Genomic DNA, 24,274 nt, shown 5'->3' with positions numbered 1-24,274 from the left:
TTGTTCTCAATTGGATTCAATAATTTCAACTGTCACTGGGGGGGAGGGAGTTTTTTTGCCTCAGGATAAAAAACCTAAAGGTAAATCTAAAGCTTCTAACTGTTTTCGTTCCTTTCAACATAATAAGGAACAGAAATCTAATCCTTCCCCAAAGGAATCTGTTTCCAATTGGAAGCCTTCCTCAAATTGGAATAAATCCAAGCCATTTAAGAGATCAAAGCCAGCCCCCAAGTCCGCATGAAGGTGCGGCCCTTATTCCAGCTCAGCTGGTAGGGGGCAGATTAAAATTCTTCAAAGATGTTTGGATCAATTCAGTCCAAAATCATTGGATTCAGAGTATTGTCTCTCAGGGGTACAGAATAGGATTCAGAGTAAGACCACCTGTGAGAAGATTTTTTCTCTCACGCATTCCAGGGAACCCAGTAAAGGCTCAGGCTTTCCTGAAGTGTATTTCAGACCTGGAGTTATCAGGGGTAATCATGCCAGTTCCGTTTCAGAAACAGGGCCTGGGGTTTTATTCAAATCTATTCATTGTCCCAAAGAAAGAAAATTCATTCAGACCAGTTTTGGATCTAAATATTTTGAATCGATATGTAAGAGTACCAACTTTCAAGATGGTGACTATAAGGACTATTCTGCCTTTTGTTCAGCAAGGGCATTATATGTCCACAATAGACTTACAGGATGCATATCTTCATATATTGATACATCCGGATCACTATCAGTTCCCGAGATTCTCTTTTCTAGACAAACATTACCAATTTGTTGCTCTTCCTTTTGGCCTAGCAACAGCTCCAAGAATCTTTTCAAAGGTTCTTGGTGCCCTACTCTCTGTAATCATAGAGTGGGGTATTGCGGTGTTTCCTTATTTGGACGATATCTTGGTACTCGCTCAGTCTTTACGTTCTGCAGAATCTCACGTGAATCAACTAGTGTTGTTTCTACAAAGACATGGTTGGAGGATCAATTTACCAAAAAGTTCTTTCTTTCCTCAGACAAAGGTAACCTTTTTAGGTTTCCAGATAGAGTTGACTTTGTCTCTAACAGACAAGAGACGTTTGAAATTGGTTGCAGCCTGTCGGAACCTTCAGTCTCAGTTATTCCCTTCAGTAGCTATATGCATGGAAGTTTTAGGTTTCATGACTGCAGCATCGGACGCGATCCCCTTTGCTCGTTTTCATATGAGACCTCTCCAGCTGTGTATGCTGAACCAATGGTGCAGGGATTATACAAGGATATCAAAATTAATATCCTTAAATCCCAATGTTCGACTTTCTCTGACTTGGTGGTTAGATCACCATCGTATAATTTTAGGGGCCTCTTTCGTTCGTCCAACCTGGACTGTGATCACAACACATGCAAGTCTTTCAGGTTGGGGATCTCTGACAGCACAAGGGGTTTGGAAATCTCAAGAGGCGAGATTACCAATCATCATTTTGAAACTCCGTGCAATTCTCAGGGCTCTTCAGTTTTGGCCTCTATTGAAGAGAGAACCGTTCATTTGTTTTCAGACAGACTATCACAACTGTGGCATATGTCTATCATCAGGGTGGGACTCACAGTCCTTAAGCTATGAAAGAAGTATTTCGGATACTTGTTTGGGCGGAATCCAGCTCCTGTCTAATTTCTGCGGTTCATATCCCAGGTATAGACAATTGGGAAGCGGATTATCTCAGTCGTCAGACTTTACATCCGGGAGAATGGTCTCTCCATCCAGATGCGTTTTCTCAAATTTTTCAGATGTGGGGGCTTCCAGAAATAGATCTGATGGCTTCTCATCTGAACAAAAAACTTCCCAGGTACCTGTCCAGGGATCCTCAGGCGGAAGCAGTGGATGCGTTGACACTTCCTTGGTGTTATCAACCGGCTTATATTTTTCTGCTTCTAGTTCTTCTTCCAAGTGTGATCTCCAAAATTATCATGGAGCAATCGTTTGTGCTGCTGGTGGCTCCAGCATGGCCTCACAGGTTTTGGTATGCAGATCTTGTTCAGATGTCCAGTTGCCAACCTTGGCCAGACCTATCTCAAGGTCTGTTTTTCCATCAGGATCTCAAATCATTAAATTTGAAGGTATGGAAATTGAATGCTTAGTCATAGAGGTTTCTCTGACTCAGTGATTTAGGGGACACTGAACTTAATTTTTTTTTCTTTTGTGATTCAGATAGAGCATATAATTTTAAGCAACTTTCTAATTTACTCCTATTATCAAATTTTCTTCATTCTCTTGGTATCTTTATTTGAAATGCAAGAATGTAAGTTTAGATGCCTGCCCATTTTTGGTGAACAACCTGGGTTGTCCTTGCTGATTGGTGAATAAATTCATCCACCAATAAAAAAAAGTGCTGTCCAGGGTCTGAACCAAAAAAAAAAGCTTAGATGCCTTATTTTTCAAATAAAGATAGCAAGAGAACAAAGAAAAATTGATAATAGGAGTAAATTAGAAAGTTGCTTAAAATTGCATGCTCTATCCAAATCATGAAAGAAAAAATTGGATTCAGTGTCCCTTTAATACTATGTTGCAGGCTCGTAAATCTGTTTCTAGAAAGATTTATTATCGAGTTTTGAAGACTTACATTTCATGGTGTTCTTCTCATAAATTCTCTTGGCATTCTTTTAGAATTCCTAGAATTTTACAGTTTCTTCAGGATGGTTTGGATAAAGGTTTGTCTGCAAGTTCCTTGAAAGGACAAATCTCTGCTCTCTGTTTTATTCCACAGGAAAATTGCTAAACTTCCTGATATTCATTGTTTTGTACAGGTTTTGGTTCGTATCAAGCCTTTCATTAAATCAATCTCTCCTCCTTGGAGTCTTAATTTGGTTTTGAAGACTTTACAGGCTCCTCCATTTGAGCCTATACATTCTTTGGACATTTAAACTACTTTCCTGGAAAGTGTTGTCCCTTTTGGCCATCTCTTCTGCTAGAAGAGTTTCTGAATTATCCGCTCTCTTTTGAATCTAATTTTCTGATTTTTCATCAGGATAAGGCAGTTTTGCAGACTTCATTTAAATTCTTACCTAAGGTTGTGAATTCTAACATTAATAGAGAAATTGTTGTCCCTTCTTTGTGTCCTAATCCTAAGAATTATTTGGAGAGATCTTTACATTCTTTGGATGTGGTGAGAGCTCTGAAATATTATGTTGAAGCCACTAAAGATTTCCGTAAGACTTTTAGTCTATTTGTTATCTTTTCTGGTTCCAGGAAAGGTCAGAAGGCTTCTGCCGTTTCTTTGGCATCATGGTTAAAGCTTTTGATTCATCAAGCATATTTGGAGTCAAGTAAAGCCCCACCTCAGAGAATTACAGCTCATTCTACTAGATCAGTTTCCACTTCTTGGGCTTTTAAGAATGAATCTTCAGTTGATCAGATTTGCAAAGCAGCAACTTGGTCTTCTTTGCATACATTTACTAAATTTACCATTTTGATGTATTTGCTACTTCGGAAGCAGTTTTTGGTAGGAAAGTTCTTCAAGCAGCTGTTTCAGTTTGATTCTTCTGCTTATGATTTAAGTTTTTATTTTTAGAGAATAAACTTATATTTGGGTTGTGGATTCATTTTTTTTCAGCGAAATGGCTGTTTTTATTTTGTCCCTCCCTCTCTAGTAAGACTTGCGTGGAGTTCCACATCTTGGGTATTGCTATCCCATACGTCACTAGCTCATGGACTCTTGCGAATTACATGAAAGAAAACATAATTTATGTAAGAACTTACCTGATAAATTCATTTCTTTCATATTGGCAAGAGTCCATGAGGCCCACCCTTTTTTATGGTGGTTATGATTTTTTTTGTATAAAGCACAATTATTTCCAAATTCCTTTGCTGATGCTTTTTACTCCTTTCTTTATCACCCACTTCTTGGCTATTTGTTAAACTGAATTGTGGGTGTGGTGAGGGGTGTATGTATAGGTATTTTGAGGTTTGGGAAACTTTGCCCCTCCTGGTAGGATTGTATATCCCATACGTCACTAGCTCATGGACTCTTGCCAATATGAAAGAAATTAATTTATCAGGTAAATTCTTACATAAATTATGTTTTTCTTAGTTGCAGTCAGATTACTGAAATAGTTTCAATTAAAGAAAACAGTATTAAAGGGACATTTCTTTCATGTAATTAGCAAGAGTCCATGAGCTAGTGACGTATGGGATATACATTCCTACCAGGAGGGGCAAAGTTTCCCAAACCTCAAAATGCCTATAAATACACCCCTCACCACACCCACAAATCAGTTTTACAAACTTTGCCTCCTATGGAGGTGGTGAAGTAAGTTTGTGCTAGATTCTACGTTGATATGCGCTCCGCAGCAGGTTGGAGCCCGGTTTTCCTCTCAGCGTGCAGTGAATGTCAGAGGGATGTGAAGAGAGTATTGCCTATTGAATGCAGTGATCTCCTTCTACGGGGTCTATTTCATAAGGTTCTCTGTTATCGGTCGTAGAGATTCATCTCTTACCTCCCTTTTCAGATCGACGATATACTCTTATATATACCATTACCTCTACTGATTCTCGTTTCAGTACTGGTTTGGCTTTCTACTACATGTAGATGAGTGTCCTGGGGTAAGTAAGTCTTATTTTCTGTGACACTCTAAGCTATGGTTAGGCACTTTTATATAAAGTTCTAAATATATGTGTTCAAACATTTATTTGCCTTGACTCAGGATGTTCAACGTTCCTTATTGCAGACAGTCAGTTTCATATTTGGGATAATGCATATGAATAAATCAATTTTTTTCTTACCTTAAAATTTGACTTTTTTCCCTGTGGGCTGTTAGGCTCGCGGGGGCTGAAAATGCTTCATTTTATTGCGTCATTCTTTGCGCTGACTTTTTTGGCGCAAAAAAATATTTTCTGTTTCCGGCGTCATACGTGTCGCCGGAAGTTGCTTCATTTTTTGACGTTTTTTTGCGCCAAAAGTGTCGGCGTTCCGGATGTGGCGTCATTTTTGGCGCCAAAAGCATTTAGGCGCCAAATAATGTGGGCGTCTTTTTTGGCGCTAAAAAATATGGGCGTCATTTTTGTCTCCACATTATTTAAGTCTCATTATTTATTGCTTCTGGTTGCTAGAAGCTTGTTCACTGGCATTTTTTCCCATTCCTGAAACTGTCATTTAAGGAATTTGATCAATTTTGCTTTATATGTTTTTTCTATTACATATTGCAAGATGTCCCAGATTGACCCTGAGTCAGAAGATACTTCTGGAAAGTCGCTGCCTGGTGCTGGATCTACCAAAGTTAAGTGTATCTGCTGTAAACTTGTGGTATCTGTTCCTCCAGCTGTTGTTTGTAATGAATGTCATGACAAACTTGTTAATGCAGATAATATTTCCTTTAGTAATGTTACATTACCTGTTGCTGTTCCATCAACATCTAATACTCGGAGTGTTCCTATTAACATAAGAGATTTTGTTTCTAAATCCATTAAGAAGGCTATGTCTGTTATTCCTCCTTCTAGTAAACGTAAAAGGTCTTTTAAAACTTCTCATTTTTCAGATGAATTTTTAAATGAACATCATCATTCTGATTCTGATAATGATTCCTCTGGTTCAGAGGATTCTGTTTCAGAGATTGATGCTGATAAATCTTCATATTTATTCAAAATGGAATTTATTCGTTCTTTATTTTGGGTGTGGATTATTTTCAGCGGAATTGGCTGTCTTTATTTTATCCCTCCCTCTCTAGTGACTCTTGCGTGGAAGATCCACATCTTGGGTAGTCATTATCCCATACGTCACTAGCTCATGGACTCTTGCTAATTACATGAAAGAAAACATAATTTATGTAAGAACTTACCTGATAAATTCATTTCTTTCATATTAGCAAGAGTCCATGAGGCCCACCCTTTTTGTGGTGGTTATGATTTTTTGTATAAAGCACAATTATTCCAATTCCTTATTTTTTATGCTTTCGCACTTTTGTCTTATCACCCCACTTCTATGTCGAGTCGGGTAAAACTCCGCCTCAAAGGATTACAGCTCATTCTACTAGGTCAGTTTCTACTTCCTGAGCGTTTAGGAATGAAGCTTCGGTTGATCAGATTTGCAAAGCAGCAACTTGGTCCTCTTTGCATACTTTTACTAAATTCTACCATTTTGATGTGTTTTCTTCCTCAGAGGCAGTCTTTGGTAGAAAAGTACTTCAGGCAGCTGTTTCAGTTTGATTCTTCTTGGCTATGCGTTAAACTGATTTGTGGGTGTGGTGAGGGGTGTATTTATAGGCATTTTGAGGTTTGGGAAACTTTGCCCCTCCTGGTAGGAATGTATATCCCATACGTCACTAGCTCATGGACTCTTGCTAATATGAAAGAAATGAATATCAGGTAAGATCTTACATAAATTATGTTTTTACACTAGATTTTTCTTTGCATTAATGTTTTGTAGAAGATACAGCCCATCTGGGAGTGTTTTTGTACCAATGTATAGTTTTACTTATTTTGAAATAACATTGTGCTGATTGTCAGTCTCCTAACCAAGCCCCAAAGTTTTAGATTTATACTGATGTATACAGACTTCAGATTGCTTATATTTGTATAATAGGTCTTTACATGTGCAGGGGGAGGGTCTGCTCAGCCCCTTTCAGTGATTGTCCTTGCTTTACCTCATTAAAAAGTGCTAAACTGGGAGATTCTAAGTAAGTTTTTTTTTACTGGATTTTTAGATCAGTATCTGTGCATATTCTTCTTTATAATAGTGTCTATTACATGCAGTTAAATGAAAATAGGTGAATACTGTCCCTTTAAGCAAGAGAAGTAGCCCAATTCTACACATACATACAAGTAGTTAACAAATGTATTCGATCCTCCTCCATTGGGTCTGTAACAGGCCAGTTATAGGAAAAAGAAATATGGAGAATAGTCGAGGAGTAGTTTATGGGGAACTATGTGGGAGGCAATACAATGGTTTGAATGGATGTTCTAGTCCCTATAACAATTATTCTGATTGTTCCTTTAGTAGATTGCAATACAATTAAATCAGAAAAAAAAAATTATTGGCCAACTAATTGATTATGAAAATAAGTTGTCAGCCCTAGAATCAGGCACTAAGGGGTAGATTTATTAAGCAGCGGATGCTGCTTCCTACCACCATGGTTACAGGCTCGTCTAAAACTTAAGTTAAAGAGGACATGAAACTCTAAATCTTTCTTTCATGATTCAGATAGAGGATACAATTTTAAACAACTTTATAATTTACTTCTATTATCTAATTTGTTTCATTCTCTTGGTATCATTTGTTGAAGGAGCAGCAATGACTACTGGTTTCTAACTGAACACATGGGTGAGCCAATGACAATCGGTATATATATGCTGCCACCAATCAGAAGCTAGAATCTAGGTTGTTTGCTGCTCCTGAGTTTTCCTAGATAAACCTTTTAGCAAAGGATAACAAGAGAAGGAAATTAAATAATAGAAGTCAATTGGAAAGTTGTTTAAAATCGTATTCTCTATCTGAAGCATGAAAGGTTCCATGTCCCTTTAAGAAGCAGCAGTCCGATATGATCGGAATGATTGACAGCCTCTGCTAGCAGCTGATTGGCCTCCGGTGAACAGAGGGCTGCATTGCACAAGCATTTCACTAGAAACGCTTGTGCAATGATAAATGCCGACAGTATATCCTGTCGGCATTTAGCGAGGTCGAACGGACATGATTCTCTACAGTGAATCATTTTTTTATTTTATTTTTTGATGATTCCAGCAGAAAAAATAAACATATCAGGATACATTTCAAATAGCCCCAGCGGGCATTCATATATGAATTAGTACATTGAAAAAAATAATTCACAGTACAATAGATCAGACAAAATATGTACTAGAACCTGACATTCATAATATAGCTGAGTACGTCACTGGAGTTTTTATATATAATAAACAATCAACCAAAAGGGAAAAAAAAAAACAGAAGAAAAAAAAGAGAAAAAAAAAATATATATATATTTTTTTCTTTTCCTTTCTCCTGTCTCCTCCTCCGCCTCCCTAAATTATCAAAGTACCAGTATTATTACACGCAACCATCAGTCTTAATATATATTGTCTTATCTCTGTCTTAACTCCCTTCTTCCTTCCCTTACTTCTTTCCTTCTCTTTCTCGTTCCTTTCCTCTCCTATTTCCCCTAATCTTATTTTCTTTCACTATCTTTCTCCCCTTCCCATTCCCCTTCTCTCCCCCTCCCTTTCTCTCCAAACTATTCCTTAATTCCTATCTCATGTAGTAATCTCCCGGGGACCAGATACCCATAATGGGGGAAACAGTTCTAATATAACCAATTCTAAGAAAGCTATAGTATTTAAAAAAGGCTGTAAAATACGCCTTTGAACCTGAAGCGGATAAGATATAATTAGCGGAAGCCAATCCATGAGAAAAACTCAGATTCTACTATCCGTCAGATATTTAGTGTGGAAAGATTCAAATAAAATTTGAAACTGAATTTCTTTAAGAAACTCTGTGACCCTGGGAGCTATATGATCTTTCCAGCCCTTGACAATTAATTGTCTTGCAGTTAAAATAATATTATTTAATATTTTTATCACACGTTTAGGACGTAAATCAGCATTAGTTAAAAAAAAATATCTCCTCAGCAGCAAACGGGGTCATATCTTTATAATGTTTACTATACCAATATCTTATCTTTTGCCAGTATTGTTGAATCTTAGGACAAGACCAGAATATATGAAAAATATCAGCCCTATCCAGAGTACACCGTGAACAAGCATACTTTTGGGTGGGAAAGAATCTAGCCATTTTATCGGGAGAAAGATAGTAATTATTAACTAATTTTAAATGTGTTTCTCTCCAGGATATAGAGATTTGTAATTTTACTAACTCTAGGAAGCTGCGCTCTATGCTATTCTCCTCCAATTGAGGGAAGTATCTCTTCCAGTAATTATATAATTTATCCATATTGAGGTCCCCCTGTTTAGCCAGGAGAATATCATAAATCAAAGATATTGAGGAGCGACCCAAGGAAAATTGACTAATTATATTCTTAATATCCATCCAATCCACAAACACCTCTGTATTCCACTTTTGCGAGAATATATAATGACGTAGCTGGAAATACGCAAATAAATTCGAGTGGGGTAGATTAAATTTATGGAATAATAATTCTGAGGATAATAACTGATTAGAATCAAATAACTGATAAACATATATCAGTCCTGCCTCAGCCCACAATCTAAACACTCTCTGGTTAATACCCGTTATAAATTCAGGATTACCTATTATCGGGAGAAATTCAGAAAATAATGGAGAAATTTTTAATACTCGGCAAATTTTATGCCAGGCTATAATAATGTTTTTAAAAGAGATCAATTTATTTATATTCAAAGGCAATTTTTTTACCGGACAGTGGAGAATGGCTTTTAGAGAGAAGGGAGAAATCAAGAATGTTTCCAAACCTACCGAAACAAATTTATCTATCCCCGTAATCCAATCGAAGGCCAATTTAGCTAGACAGGACCAATTATATAACCTAAAATCTGGCAATGCAAGCCCTGCCTGAGAGCGTTTCTGCATCAACCTGTTCAGACTAATCCTAGGCTTTTTATTGCCCCATATAAATTTAGATTGCCAGGACTGTACATCACTAATATCTTTATTAGTCATAAGTAACGGAAGATTCTGGAGAAGATATAAAACTCTAGGCAAAATAATAGTTTTAATCAAATTGACTCTTGCAGATAATGAAATTGGTAAAGAGGACCAGTTTTCTAGATCATTTTTAATTTTCAACAAGACCGGTGTGAAATTTAATTTGTACCAATTTGCTGGATTTCTATGAAGAATAATACCTAAATACCGGAAGGACTCAACTACTTTAAAAGGATGATCTCCCCAATTGGGACCGTTCTTATGTAACCATAGAAGTTCACTTATCAAAATTTATTTTATATCCTGAAAAGGAGGAGAAAGCCTTAAATAATTGTAACACTATAGGAATATAATGTTCAGCCTTATCCAGAAATATTAACAAATCATCTGCATACAAAAGCGTTTTTAGTCTAATGGGATCCCTGGCAACCTATCCCGTAATAAAATAGCAAATGGTTCCAGAGCCAAGTTAAAAAGCAAGGGGGACAGGGGACACCCTTGCCTAGTTCCTCTTTTGAGTGATATATACGGAGAAGAGTGACCGTTGATGCAGAGAAAGGAAATCGGATTTTTATATAAATTTATAACAAATTCAAGAAACTGATTCTTAAATCCAAAATGCTCTAAAGCCGTAAACAAATAATTCCAATTCACTGCATCAAAGGCCTTCTCGGCGTCTACTGTCAGAATAGCTGCTTCCCTGATCTTAATTCATGACAGAAAAGTTTAAAATATTTTGCCAATTTGGCGTTTTCACGTAAATTTTTTGCCGATAATCTATCCAATATAGGGCACAGTGTCATATTAAAATCCCCCCCTAAAATTAAATTAGCTGCTGAGAATAAAAATAGTTTGCTTCTAATAGTATCCCAAAAAAACGGTGAAAAAGAATTGGGGCCATATATATTACATATAACAAAGTTACAATTATTAATCTGGATATGTGGGATCAAAAATCTTCCCTCTGGATCAGCCTCCGTTTTTACAATATTATAAACTAAATTTTTATGTAACAATATTGCTACTCCTGATTTTCTTTTGACACCTGACGCTGCAACGCATTCGCCTACCCATTTACACATCAATTTGGCAGCTTCAACCATATTAAGGTGTGTTTCCTGTAGCATCACAAGATCAGGATTAAATTTAGCGAGATATTTGATAATTAACTTACGTTTTCTAGGAGACGTGATGCCCCCCACGTTCCAAGAAAGTATATTAATCTTGGATGCCATCAATCCTCAACATAAGATAATATTCCATATCTTTTAGGCTGGGCATATAACCAGGGGCGGGAGGAGGAGAAAAAAAAAAGACAAAAACAAACTACAAAGAAGCAAAAAAAAAACCAAAAAAAAAAACACAAACAAACACAACATAAGTAAAAAAAAGGAAAAATCTGCCATCCTGTACCGACATACTAAACCTAAGAGGAATTTAAACTTAGAATAAAAAACATTCAGTTAAAAAAAAAAAAAATTCCCCTTTTAAAAATATTAATAAACAATGTATCCAACCAAGCTATAACTAAAACAATATAACCAATCAAATAACACATCAATCTTGTTCAAAACAGATTTTCATTCTGGTAAGAATTAATTCCCCTAAAATGCTATAGGGTACTGATAAACTCATGGGCCTCTTGGGGATTATTAAGAACTCGCCTGACACCATTCTCTTCCATTACAATCTTTGCAGGGTATACCACCCAGGCTTTAAACCCTTTATCAATAATCTTGGTGCATAACTGGATCATTTGTTTCCTTTTAGTGGACGTTTCTATTGAGAAATCCTGAAACATCAACAACTTGTTTCCTTCAAATACAAATTCCCCTATCTTTCTATATGCTTTTAATAAGTCTACCTTATTCTGATATCTAAGAAGTTTGAAAATAGACATTCTACTTCTATTACCCATAGATGTACTTGTTCTACTATATCCAACTCTATGGGCTCTTTCAACTGCAAGAGGAAGTTGTTGTTCAGGAAAACCTAATGCCTTAGGGAGTAATAAAGAGGTAACTTTAATAAGATCCTCATACTCGGGGGATTCGGAAGTCCGATAATTCTAATGTTATTCCGCCTGGAGCGATCCTCCAGATGGAATTGTAAACTTGAAATTTTAGCTTCATGGTCTTGCGTAAGTTTATCTTGAATATTAACCCGGTCCTCCAAGTCAGAGATCCTATTTTCTGCTTCCACTATTCTTGAGGCAAATTGCTTGACCTCATTTGACAATGAAACAATGTCTGTAGATATACTGCTAAGCTCTTTCTTAATAATATCAAACTGAGGAGTGAATATATTGGTTAGTTGCGATACTAAATTACCTATGTCTAAATGAGCCATACCCCCTCCACAGAGGGGTCCAATGAGGTGTCTGCACTCCTAACCTTTCTATCCTTACTTTTTGGCGGCATTATGGGGGAACTCTGTTTCGTATGTATAACAAATCTTTCCATATACCCTGTGATTACAAACAATATGTGCAAAGCTGCAAATGCAGCGAGAAAGAAAGAAAAGAAAAAGAAATAACACGTGAAATAAAACCAAAAAGAAAAAAAACTCTGTGTAGTCAAATCCAAAGAGAACTAATGACTCTCTACAGTGAATCATGTCCGCCCGACCCTTAGTAAATCTACCCCCTAAGTCTCGACAATATCAACCTCAGAATTTGAAATGGGGGTAATAATTGTTCTTACAAGTGCAGATATCCACTATAATTTAGCAAATCACCTGAAATTAATATAACTAGATCAATTGCCTTAACTGTATAACATATAAACAAATATCTTGTAGGATATATTTTCCTGAGCTTAATAAGTAAACTGCACTGGGGTGGGAGGAGCCAGCGGCAAGATAATGTGATTTTAGGTAGGATAGGTAAAAGTAGGGAGGCTCAGCATAGATTAGACCGGCCTCCTAGGAAACATGTTTATTTCAATAAATACACATTTGTCTTTTAAATATAAAATGAAAGGCATCATAAGTATATAAGGACATAGGTTTTATTTCCATTTATTTATTAATAATACAAAAGAAAATATTTAAATGTTGAAATACATTGTTATTATATATTTACAACGCTATTGCTTCACCACTTTAACTGTAATGTAAAAATAGGTTATGAAATTCAAGTGTAATAATATATCCACTGAAGTTTGTACAATACAAATACTACAACTTTATTAGTTTTCATAGATCACAAAAAGTTATTTAAAAAGAAAATATATTGTTATACAAATTTAGAACAGGCTGGGGCGTTTCAGTGAACGTGTACAAAACTTTTCATCATTTAGTATTTTTTCCCCCCTTTTACAGTTACATTATGTGCATCAATTAGACAATGAAGTGAGTATTTATGTTTCAAAATGCTAGAACGTTACTAAATGTAGCATTACACAAACTTGTTATAAACCCCTCTGTCTCCGTGCACTAAATGTTTTCCAACTTGTTTAGGAGCCGTCTGTACTTTTCACACAGTGTTTGCCCAAAGAAAATCTAAAAATAAAAACCTATGTTCACATGGACTAAGCTAGTTAGCTTTTTAAGAAAGACAATGGTGCTTGTGTGGATGTTAAGGGATGAAACCTTGTTTACTTTTATTTATTATTGGTAAAATCTACACTTAGTGTTTGTGTATATATCTACATACATACAGACACACAAATATACACACACATACATATACACAGACACACAAATATACACACACATACATATACACAGACACACAAATATACACACACATACATATACACATACACACAAATATACACACACATACATATACACAGACACACAAATATACACACACATACATATACACAGACACACAAATATACACACACATACATATACACATACACACAAATATACACACACATACATATACACAGACACACAAATATACACACACATACATATACACAGACACACACACTGGTAAACACAACAGTCTAATTTTATTTAGACCTAAGAATTCATTGGCAGCACTTCCAGGGTCATAAGGGTGGTCATTAAAGTGTTTGTCAGTAATGCCTCTTAAAAAAAATTGTACAATTTGTAAAGCACTGCCGTTGTCTTGTTTTATATTTTTTTTAACCATTTACTTTATTTTTGTTGAACTCTTGACAAATTAGTGGGTTTTGGTGTCAGCAGGGTAGTGAGTAGACTAAAGGGATTTTAAACTCAAAAATTAAATCCCACATGATTTAAATGTTTAATTAAGCACTGTAAAACTAATGCAATGCACATTAATTATTCATTCATTTCGCCTGCTTTTTATCTAATTTACCTCTCCAAATTGTATTTTTTTTTCCCCAGAGTCAGGTAGTACACTGGATACTTAAGTATGCTGCAGAATTATTGCTTAGAGAAGAGCAGGAGTATGTGCAAATCAGTCATCTGACTGGACACCCCTAAGGCTATGAAAACACACTCAAGGCTTTTCCAATTCATGCAAAATTCTGTTACCAAAATGAAAGCTTTATAATGCTGATAAAATATGTATTCTGTAAGCAGATTGAATGCAATGCAGTGCTTCATTGTTGATATTTACTTTGCATTTATAAAAAAATACTTTAATGTCTTTTTAAATGATGTTTAAAAAAGTCAAAACCAACTACATTAAAAAATATATTTTATGAGAAAAACAAAAAACGAGACTTTCAGAAGGAAAAAAAAAAACAGAAGCAGAGTCTATTTCCTATATTACGCATCCACGCTATTCATTACTAAGCGAGGTTTGTTGGATGGCGGCTTTGGTGGACCAGCTCTGCGCTGATCTTCTTCATCATCAATTTCCTCGTCGTCATTATAGTCATATCGCTGCTTCTGTTGAGCTACTTTTCTTTCTTCAACGTCTTCATCATCTTCTTCTTGATCTTTGTCTCTGTAAAACAGAGGGAATAAATTAGCCTATAATAGTTTACTTACTATAAAGGTATTTTACATCTCACGTTATCTATAAGTAGATGAGCCTGCATACTGGTATTATACATCTCACGTTATCTATAAGTAGATGAGCCTGCATACTGGTATTATACATCTCACGTTATCTATAAGTAGATGAGCCTGCATACTGGTATTATACATCTCACGTTATCTATAAGTTGATGAGCCTGCATACTGGTATTATACATCTCACGTTATCTATAAGTAGATGAGCCTGCATACTGGTATTATACATCTCACGTTATCTATAAGTAGATGAGCCTGCATACTGGTATTATACATCTCACGTTATCTATAAGTAGATGAGCCTTTATACTGGTATTATACATCTCACGTTATCTATAAGTAGATGAGCCTGCATACTGGTATTATACATCTCACGTTATCTATAAGTAGATGAGCCTGCATACTGGTATTATACATCTCACGTTATCTATAAGTAGATGAGCCTTTATACTGGTATTATACATCTCACGTTATCTATAAGTAGATGAGCCTGCATACTGGTATTATACATCTCACGTTATCTATAAGTAGATGAGCCTTTATACTGGTAGTATACAAACAGCATTCACTCTTTACTAAAAAGGACATAAAACAGTTTGATGCTGTTCTATAAATTGTTTAAATTTGTAATTGTAGTAAAAATGTGTTTGCAATTTAGCTGCAGTATATAGAATTTGCTCCCTTTCGTGTCATTTAAAACGTGTCTAAAAAGTAAAATTGGCATTGCCATGTTTGAACCTAGGTTTACCTATTTATTTTTTCCAGCTGAGGCATCTGGGGACAGATGACAGAATACAGCGGATTCATAGAAACATTAAACAGTAAATAAATGCTAAATAGAATGATGTATTTAAAGGGACACTAAACCCAAAATATTTATTTCATGATTAAGATAGAGAATACAATTTTAAACGACATCCCAATTTACTTCTATTATATAATTTGCTTCATTCTTTAGATATCCTTTGTTGAAGAAATAGCAATGCACATGAATGAGCCAATCACACAAGGCATCTATGTCTAGCCACCAATCAGCAGACACTGAATCCTATCTAGATATGCTTTTCAGCAAAGGATATCAAGAGAATTAAGCAAATTAGATAATAGAAGTAAATTAGAAAGTTGTTTAACATTGAATGCTCTAGTCTATCTGAATCATGAAAGAAAAAAGTGGGTTTCATGTCCCTTTAAAGCAAAGATTAGCCTGAGAATAAAGTGTCCATAGAGCTCCGTGGGTTGTTTTCCTTCTCTGCGGAGACCAGATAGTTAGGGACAGTTATAAATGGTCACTAGAATGTGAAACCAATGGATATGGGATATAGCAATGATAATAAACATTTAGATCTTTTTATAAAATGTTTGTGTAATAAAAATAACCATTTATTTCCCCCCCTTCATGAAAATTAGCTCTGAAAATTGTAGATTTTTCAATTCAAAGAAGCGCAAATGCACTCTGCTGACTTCTTAAGGCTAGCCCTGCTACATATCTATAACTTATTGGTGTTAGCACATAAGAGCAAAAAACACTGCACTTCTGGAAAAGCAAGCCCAGATTGTCTCCTCCAAATAAGGGAGGTGTTGCATGCGTGATTGGTTGTTGTGATTGGAATATGTCAGATATACTATTCTATAGCAAGAAAACAGATGTGTCTTGTAATAACAAAGTGTTTAACCCCTTCTTAACCGGGCTTATTTGTCTACATTGGAACAAAGTAAATATAAAACTACAAGTGACACTTACCTGAAGTAAGGAACATTTACATTAGTTTTAACAAAAACAAATGTCATTTGTCACAGAATATTCAGTATTTGTTTAAATAGTGCAGCAAATGTGTTTTCTAAAAACTAATTTTTTTCATGGGTTGTTGTTTTAAAAAAATAGCTATTCCATATGCAAACAAACATAAACCTAAATGAGCAATTCTCCATACATTTTATACTCTGCAGCTGGTATAACTTCCCACACATTAAACAGGACTCAATTTTACACTACACTGTCCCTTTAACCCAAGCCTCCCTATGAGGAAGTGGAAAAAACTATAAAAACATTTTACAGCAAAAAGAAGAAAAATAAACATAAATTGCAATAATGATATGTTTGTAATAATTCAATATTTTATAGGTTGTAAAAGCTTAGTTTAACTGTCCATTAAGTTTCAGGTTTGAGGTAAAAAAAAAAAAAACTTTCATGATTTAGATAGGGCATGTAATTTTAAACAACTTTCCAATTTATCAGCAAGTTTGCTTTGTTCTCTTGGTATTCTTGGTTGAAACCTAAACCTAGGTAGGCTCATATGCTAATTTCTTAGCTCGCGAAGGCCGCCTCTTATCTGAATGCATTCTGATTTTTTTCACAACTAGAGGGTGTTAGTTCGTGTGTGCCATATAGATAACATTGTGCTCACGCCCGTGGAGTTGCATTTTAGCCAATCAGTGCCAACTCCTATGTAAGTCTGTAAAAAAACTAAAATAAGGGCGCAGTCTGCAGAGGATTAGATACAAGGTAATCACAGAGGTAAAAAGTATATTAATATAACCGTGTTGGTTATGCAAAACTGGGAAATGGGTAATAAAGGGATGATCTTTAAAAATTCTTGTGTACACTGTCCCTTTAAGTGGCGCTTATGTGGGCTGGGTTCTAGGTTAATGCAAAGTAAAAGTAAGTTTTCCATTTATTTTATTTTTTTTATATTATTTGTTAAATATATCAGGGTCGCTAGTGTTAACATATGCTCTAATTAGTTTACACTGTAACATCCCTTTAACTAATATTAGACTAAGCCTGTAAAACACACATGGGGGCATATGTATCAAGCTCCGAATGGCGCATGATGTCCCGTGTTTCTGGCGAGCCTGCAGACTCGCCAGAAACAGCAGTTAAGAAGCAGCGGTCACAAAGACCGCTTCTCCATAACCTGTCCGCCTGCTCTGAGCAGGCGGACAGACATCGCCGGAAATCAACCCGATCGATTGCGATCGGGTTGATTGACACCCCCTGCTGGCGGCCGATTGGCCGCGAGTCTGCAGGGGGCGGCGTTGCACCAGCAGCTCTTGTGAGCTACTGGTGCAATGCTGAATACGGCAAGCGTATTGCTCGCCGTATTCAGCGAGGTCTGGCGGACCTGATCCACCAGACCTTGATAAATATGCCTCATTGCATCCTCTCCATAGCTTTACAACCCAGGGCTTTATTTCATATATTGTATGTACTATAAAACAACTGCCATGTAGAGAGGTATCAGTTTAACATACAGGTAGGACAGTTTCTGACTGAAGGCGACTATACTCCTGATGTAAAATCCAGCTCATTATCAGATAGATCGAGGACCAACAAACTAGCCCACATCGCTAATACATTTCCATAACAAAAAGATCAACAACTTACGGCATCTCATAGTCATATTCCCCTTTGTCCTTATCTCGGCAACAGCAGCAATAGGCAATAATTCCAAGAACTATAATTCCTCCAACACTCCCTCCAATGATCCCAGCATAGAAAGCAATGTTCATAGAAGCTGATAAAGAAATAATTTTGAGCCGTTTAAAAACACGCCTACTAAAATTCATAATTATATTGGACATATTTTCTGATGCTATCATAAGATTTGTGAGAAAATAGAGAAAGTTTTTCATTATATGAAAAATAAAAACAGATGCTAGATTTTCACCATAATACACAGGTGCTGCCTGTGAGTTTAATATTATATTCTTTATTAAAATAGACCACTGGTTTTCAAGATTACCTTGGATGAGAGCAGGTAAAATAACCATGGTTACTAATCAGCTGATTGTTTCACCTGTGCTCTAGTTCAGTAATCCTCAAAATATGGCCTGTTAGGGAGGTCTGAGAACAGATTTAAAAAACAGTGAAATACACATATAAAGATTTATATGGTATCCCCTATACATAATGGATTTTGGGGGGTTGCAATAAAAACTAGAGGGGCCCCCTGGCTATATAGGCAAAATGTATTTTTTTTTATTATTTAAATAAAATAAAAAAGGGAGGAACTTGTCAATTATAAATCTTTATTGTGACTCAAACAGATTTACACAGGAAAGATCAATAAATATTTATTCTATTTCTCTTTGCTGTCACAAGTTACGCTGGTCACTATGGGTGTAAGTGATGTGTGGATATTATTGGATTTGTTTAAATATCTATATTTTAAGAATACACAGATCTTACTGAGCTATTCTATTAAATTTTAACGTTTTAGTTATAGACTATTTCATTACATAAATATATACACAAATGCAAGGATATTCTGGCTTGTACTAATTTGTATATTTCACATTACTTACGTGGCATCACCGCTAGTGTGAGATTACAGAAGTCGGATCCCACCTTATTTTTTGCAGTACAAATAAAAAATCCAGATGTGTCCATTGAGATATTTTTTAATGTCAAACCTCCTGCCACTGAGAATAAAGAGATACATATTTTATATCACATGAAGAGCTGCCAGTAATTCAGATAATTGCTGTAATACGTCATTATTATTATTAGGACATTTTCTACGTTGTATTACATCTGACAACAACACGCCTATCACAATAGATGCATATATAATATCAGCAAGACCCTAGACTGGACACATTAGGAGCTTAGTTAACAGTATACATAAATAATAAAAAAAATGATGGGCACTTTGACCCAGGGGCGTTGATCCCAAATCAGAACAAACTCAGGCCTAGATTTAGAGTTTGGCGGTAGCCGTGAAAACCAGCGTTAGAGGCTCCTAACGCTGGTTTTAGGCTACCGCCGGTATTTGGAGTCAGTCAGGAAAGGGTCTAACGCTCACTTTTTAGCCGCGACTTTTCCATACCGCAGATCCCCTTACGTCAATTGCGTATCCTATCTTTTCAATGGGATCTTTCTAACTCCGGTATTTAGAGTCGTGTCTGAAGTGAGCGTTAGAAATCTAACGACAAAACTCCATTCGCAGAAAAAAGTCAGTAGTTAAGAGCTTTCTGGGCTAACGCCGGTTCATAAAGCTCTTAACTACTGTGCTCTAAAGTACACTAACAGCCATAAACTACCTATGTACCCCTAAACTGAGGTGCCGCCACTCGATTAAATTTTTTTAACCCCTAATCTGCTGACCGCCACCTACGTTATACTTATGTACCCCTAATCTGCTGCCCCTAACACCGCCGACCCCTATATTATATTTATTAACCCCTAACCTGCCCCCCACAACGTTGCCGCCAGCCACCTACAATAATTAACCCCTAATCTGCCGACCGCCACCTACGTTATACTTATGTACCCCTAATCTGCTGCCCCTAACACCGCCGACCCCTATATTATATTTATTAACCCCCTAATCTGCCCCCTCAACGTCGCCTCCACCTGCCTACACTTATTAACCCCTAATCTGCCGAGCGGACCGCACCGCTACTATAATAAAGTTATTAACCCCTAATCCGCCTCACTCCCGCCTCAATAACCCTATAATAAATAGTATTAACCCCTAATCTGCCCTCCCTAACATCGCCGACACCTAACTTCAATTATTAACCCCTAATCTGCCGACCGAATCTCGCCGCTACTGTAATAAATGGATTAACCCCTAAAGCTAAGTCTATCCCTAACACCCCCCTAAGTTAAATCTAACGAAATAAATTAACTCTTATTAAATAAATTATTCCTATTTAAAGCTAAATACTTACCTGTAAAATAAATCCTAATATAGCTACAATATAAATTATAATTATATTATAGCTATTTTAGGATTTATATTTATTTTACAGGTAACTTTGTATTTATTTTAACCAGGTACAATAGCTATTAAATAGTTAAGAACTATTTAATAGCTAAAATAGTTAAAATAATTACAAATTTACCTGTAAAATAAATCCTAACCTAAGTTACAATTAAACCTAACACTACACTATCAATAAATAAATTAAATAAAATACCTACAATTACCTACAATTAAACCTAACACTACACTATCAATAAATGAATTAAATACAATATCTACGAATAAATACAATTAAATAAACTAACTAAAGTACAAAAAATAAAAAAGAACTAAGTTACAAAAAATAAATTTTTTTTTACAAACATTAGAAAAATATTACAACAATTTTAAACTAATTACACCTACTCTAAGCCCCCTAATAAAAAACAAAGCCCCCCAAAATAAAAAATGCCCTACCCTATTCTAAATTACAAAAGTTCAAAGCTCTTTTACCTTACCAGCCCTGAACAGGGCCCTTTGCGGGGCATGCCCCAAGAAATTCAGCTCTTTTGCCTGTAAAAAAACACATACAATACCCCCCCCCCAACATTACAACCCACCACCCACATACCCCTAATCTAACCCAAACCCCCCTTAAATAAACCTAACACTAAGCCCCTGAAGATCTTCCTACCTTATCTTCACCTCACCGGGTATCACCGATCCGTCCTGGCTCGAAAATCTTCATCCAAGCCCCAGCGGGGGCTAGACATCCATCATCCGACAGCTGAAGAAGTCCAGAAGAGGGTCCAAAGTCTTCATCCTATCTGGGAAGAAGAGTAGATCCGGACCGGCAACCATCTTCTTCCAAGCGGCATCTTCTATCTTCATCCGATGAGGACCGGCTCCATCGTGAAGGCCTCCAGCGCGGACCCATCTTCTTCCGAGGACGTCCAACTGAAGAATGACGGTTCCTTTAAGGGACATCATCCAAGATGGCGTCCCTTGAATTCCGATTGGCTGATAGGATTCTATCAGCCAATCGGAATTAAGGTAGGAAAATTCTGATTGGCTGATGGAATCAGCCAATCAATCAAGTTCAATCCGATTGGCTGATCCGATCAGCCAATCAGATTGAGCTCGCATTCTATTGGCTGTTCCGATCATGTAAATCAGGTATGTAAAGGTTTACTTCCTTAGTTCTCTTATGTTCACTTGTAACACACAGTTTTGAATACTAATAGAAAATAATTTTTCCTCTAAAATGTTGCAAGTTTTTGTTGATGCCCAAGCAGCAAAAATACTTAACATGAGTAAAGAACAAATCAATTTCTCTGATAGAAATAATACATTGACTGTTTTGTATTCCGATGATGTTGTCCTTTGACTAAAACTAATAAGAGTTCCTTAGTAGCCATATAGCTATAAGCAGGCTAAACTGGGATATCACCCTATATTCACTGGAAGTAGCAGGAGGAGGCAAAGAGCACCACAGCAAAGCTGTTAAATGTCAACTCCCTTCCCACAATCCCCAGTCATTCTCTTTGTCTTCGGTGCAAGGAAGTGGTGATGTTTATGTGTCTGAAGAAAAATTGGATTTATTTAACTTCAATCAAGATTTTATTTTTTTGAAAGCCAGAGTAGGTTTTCTCTGATCTTTCCTCACAAGATTGGGTCTAGCCATACTCAACGTTAGTGTCTTCAGTAGTGCAGTGGTGGCTTTTAAGCAGTTAGAAACTTGTGAAGTGGGCTTCTCTGTGTTTTCCTAACTTTTTGCTGCCCTAGTATAGAAAGCCAGAGTAGGTTTACTCTGTTTCTTTATTTTTGCCACAGGTCTCTGTGAGGAGTGGCATCCTTTCATACCGAGGGAGCTGTCCTCCTGCCGGACAGCTGGATGTGCAGGTAAGTGCCTTTTTGTCTTCTGGGGCTAGGAGGTTAAGGACGCTAGGAAATGCTGCACTTAATGTGGGACATAAAATCCTTCATAGAGAAGGTTTTTTACTGGTAGGCAGGAACTGAAATGTATGCGTCTATGGAGAGGAAGGAGTTAATCCTCCTTTGTGGCTCAGATTTATCTTATTTGGGCAATCTTCCCTATTTCCTTAAGTGTGCCTTATGGTTTTAGGTTAATAATTTAACAGAAGCTCTGTGGTACAGTAGGGGTTAAGTCTTAAGTTTTTATTCAGCACAAGCTGTGTGTCCGTTAGGAGAGCGTGATATTGAGGGCGCATTTCCTATGATTTTCTATAGAGTTATACCGCTCTTTCAGGGAAGCGATACCAAATCAAAAAAGGAGCAGTGTTAGGTTAATTTGCTTGTGCCCTGTTGGGACAGGGACCTCCGTGTCTCTTGGAGTATGCCGTCATTTCTTTTACATTTTTAGAGAGCAGAGTACAAAATTTTCGACTTTTAGTAATAGCCCGCCTCCTTCTCGGAGAAGTGCAGCGGTGCCATTTTTAACTGGTTTAACAGCTGCATGATCCGCTTCATTATCTTAGGAGCTTATGCAATTTTTGTGCTGAAAGGGGAAATTGCTAAAATGAGAGCGCAGTTTCTTGCTAACTTAGATCTGATTTACCTAGCAAGACCTGTTAGTTGTCTTAGCCCCTTATGTATGAAGTAAACAGTATTAAACAGTTATGTTTCTTCTTTTTTTCATATGGGGGCACAGGTTTCTTGCTAGCATATTTAAGCTTTATTTAGCAAGGCCCGTTATTTTCTTATCCCCTTGGGTGTGCAGTCTTACAAACTTTAGTGAAGGTTTTTTAAGAATATACAGTCATTTCCACTGTTAATGTGTACAGGGTCCTAGTACTCTGTTCCTAAGATATATTTGTTTATGGCTCGTGAGGACCAAATTGTTTTGTTTTTTTTTTTAAAAAAAAGCATATCTGTCTCTCACGTTGGAATAAATCTTTTAAAAAAATTAAGATATTATTGTGGAGCCTCATGTCGTTTAGGACTTATTTAGCCAGAGTATTTGCATATGCAATTTCTGTGCTGCATTTTTTTCACCTATTGATAGTAAAGATGGGTGTTGCCCTCTTAGCCTAATGTCTCCCAGGAAGATGCTGTTCAGGCAATGCCACAGTTTTCTCCTGTAACGTCCCAAGCCTTATGGCATACCCACCAACTGTCCCGATTTTCGCGGGACAGTCCCGATTTTAGGGGTCTGTCCCGATTTGCCCCAGGCATTTAAAAAAAAAAAAAAATTTTTTTTTTTTTTTAAATTCTATTGGGCCCATACTCAGAAGCAGCTGGCTTTGCTCTCACAAGGTTAGATACCTGTTAGATTCCCTGTGGAAAAGGAATGGTATGTGGGTTAAGCAGGAGTAAGAAGGCTGTATGCACTCTGACCACGGGTAATGGTGACCTCTCTAACCTACCTCTGGTAATGATGATATCTAACCCCTGGTGATAATACTAGCATGCTTTCAGTTTTATACAATGAGCAGTGCTAATACCAGGGTAACGAACAGTGGCAGCCGCAGACTGCCAGCTAATGTGCTTGCCAACCCCAGGACCCCATACAATGAATTACAGATACCCATATATGATGTAGTGTGTGTGTCTATCTGTATCCATAACTGTGTGTGTGTGTATCTGTATGTATAAGTTTATGCTATGTAGTGTGTGTGTGTGCCTGCATGTATAAATGTAAGCTATGTAGTGTGTGTGTCTATCTGTATCCATAACTGTGTGTGTGTATCTTCATGTATAAGTGTATGCTATGTAGTGTGTGTGTGTCTGCATGTATAAATGTAAGCTATGTAGTGTGTGTATGTGTATCTGCATGTATAAGTGTATGCTATGTAGTGTGTGTATCTGCATGTATAAATGTAAGCTATGTAGTATGTGTGTGTCTGCATGTATAAATGTAAGCTATGTAGTGTGTGTATGTGTATCTGCATGTATAAGTGTATGCTATGTAGTGTGTGTGTGTCTGCATGTATAAATGTAAGCTATGTAGTGTGTGTATGTGTATCTGCATGTATAAGTGTATGCTATGTAGTGTGTGTGTGTCTGCATGTATAAATGTAAGCTATG

At 36.6% G+C, this 24,274-nt stretch overlaps 1 protein-coding gene across 1 annotated transcript in view; it reads right to left on the bottom strand.

Annotated features, from left to right (window-relative positions):
* Window positions 1-12,569: 12,569 nt before the first annotated feature.
* Window positions 12,570-24,274, bottom strand: part of GPA33 (glycoprotein A33) — a 66,137-nt gene continuing 54,432 nt past the window's right edge. Inside the window, exons 5-7 of the mRNA XM_053705865.1 lie at window positions 18,843-18,959; window positions 17,923-18,052; window positions 12,570-14,469 (exon numbers count right to left, since the gene is read on the bottom strand). Of these exons, the coding sequence (XP_053561840.1) occupies window positions 14,289-14,469; window positions 17,923-18,052; window positions 18,843-18,959 (428 nt within the window). The 3' untranslated portion in view covers window positions 12,570-14,288. The remainder of the gene's footprint in view (window positions 14,470-17,922; window positions 18,053-18,842; window positions 18,960-24,274) is intronic.

Source organism: Bombina bombina, chromosome 3, assembly GCF_027579735.1.
Source record: "Bombina bombina isolate aBomBom1 chromosome 3, aBomBom1.pri, whole genome shotgun sequence".
In the NCBI taxonomy this organism is placed as follows: Eukaryota; Metazoa; Chordata; class Amphibia; order Anura; family Bombinatoridae; genus Bombina; species Bombina bombina.
This window is presented reverse-complemented; position numbering and strand designations above follow the sequence as displayed.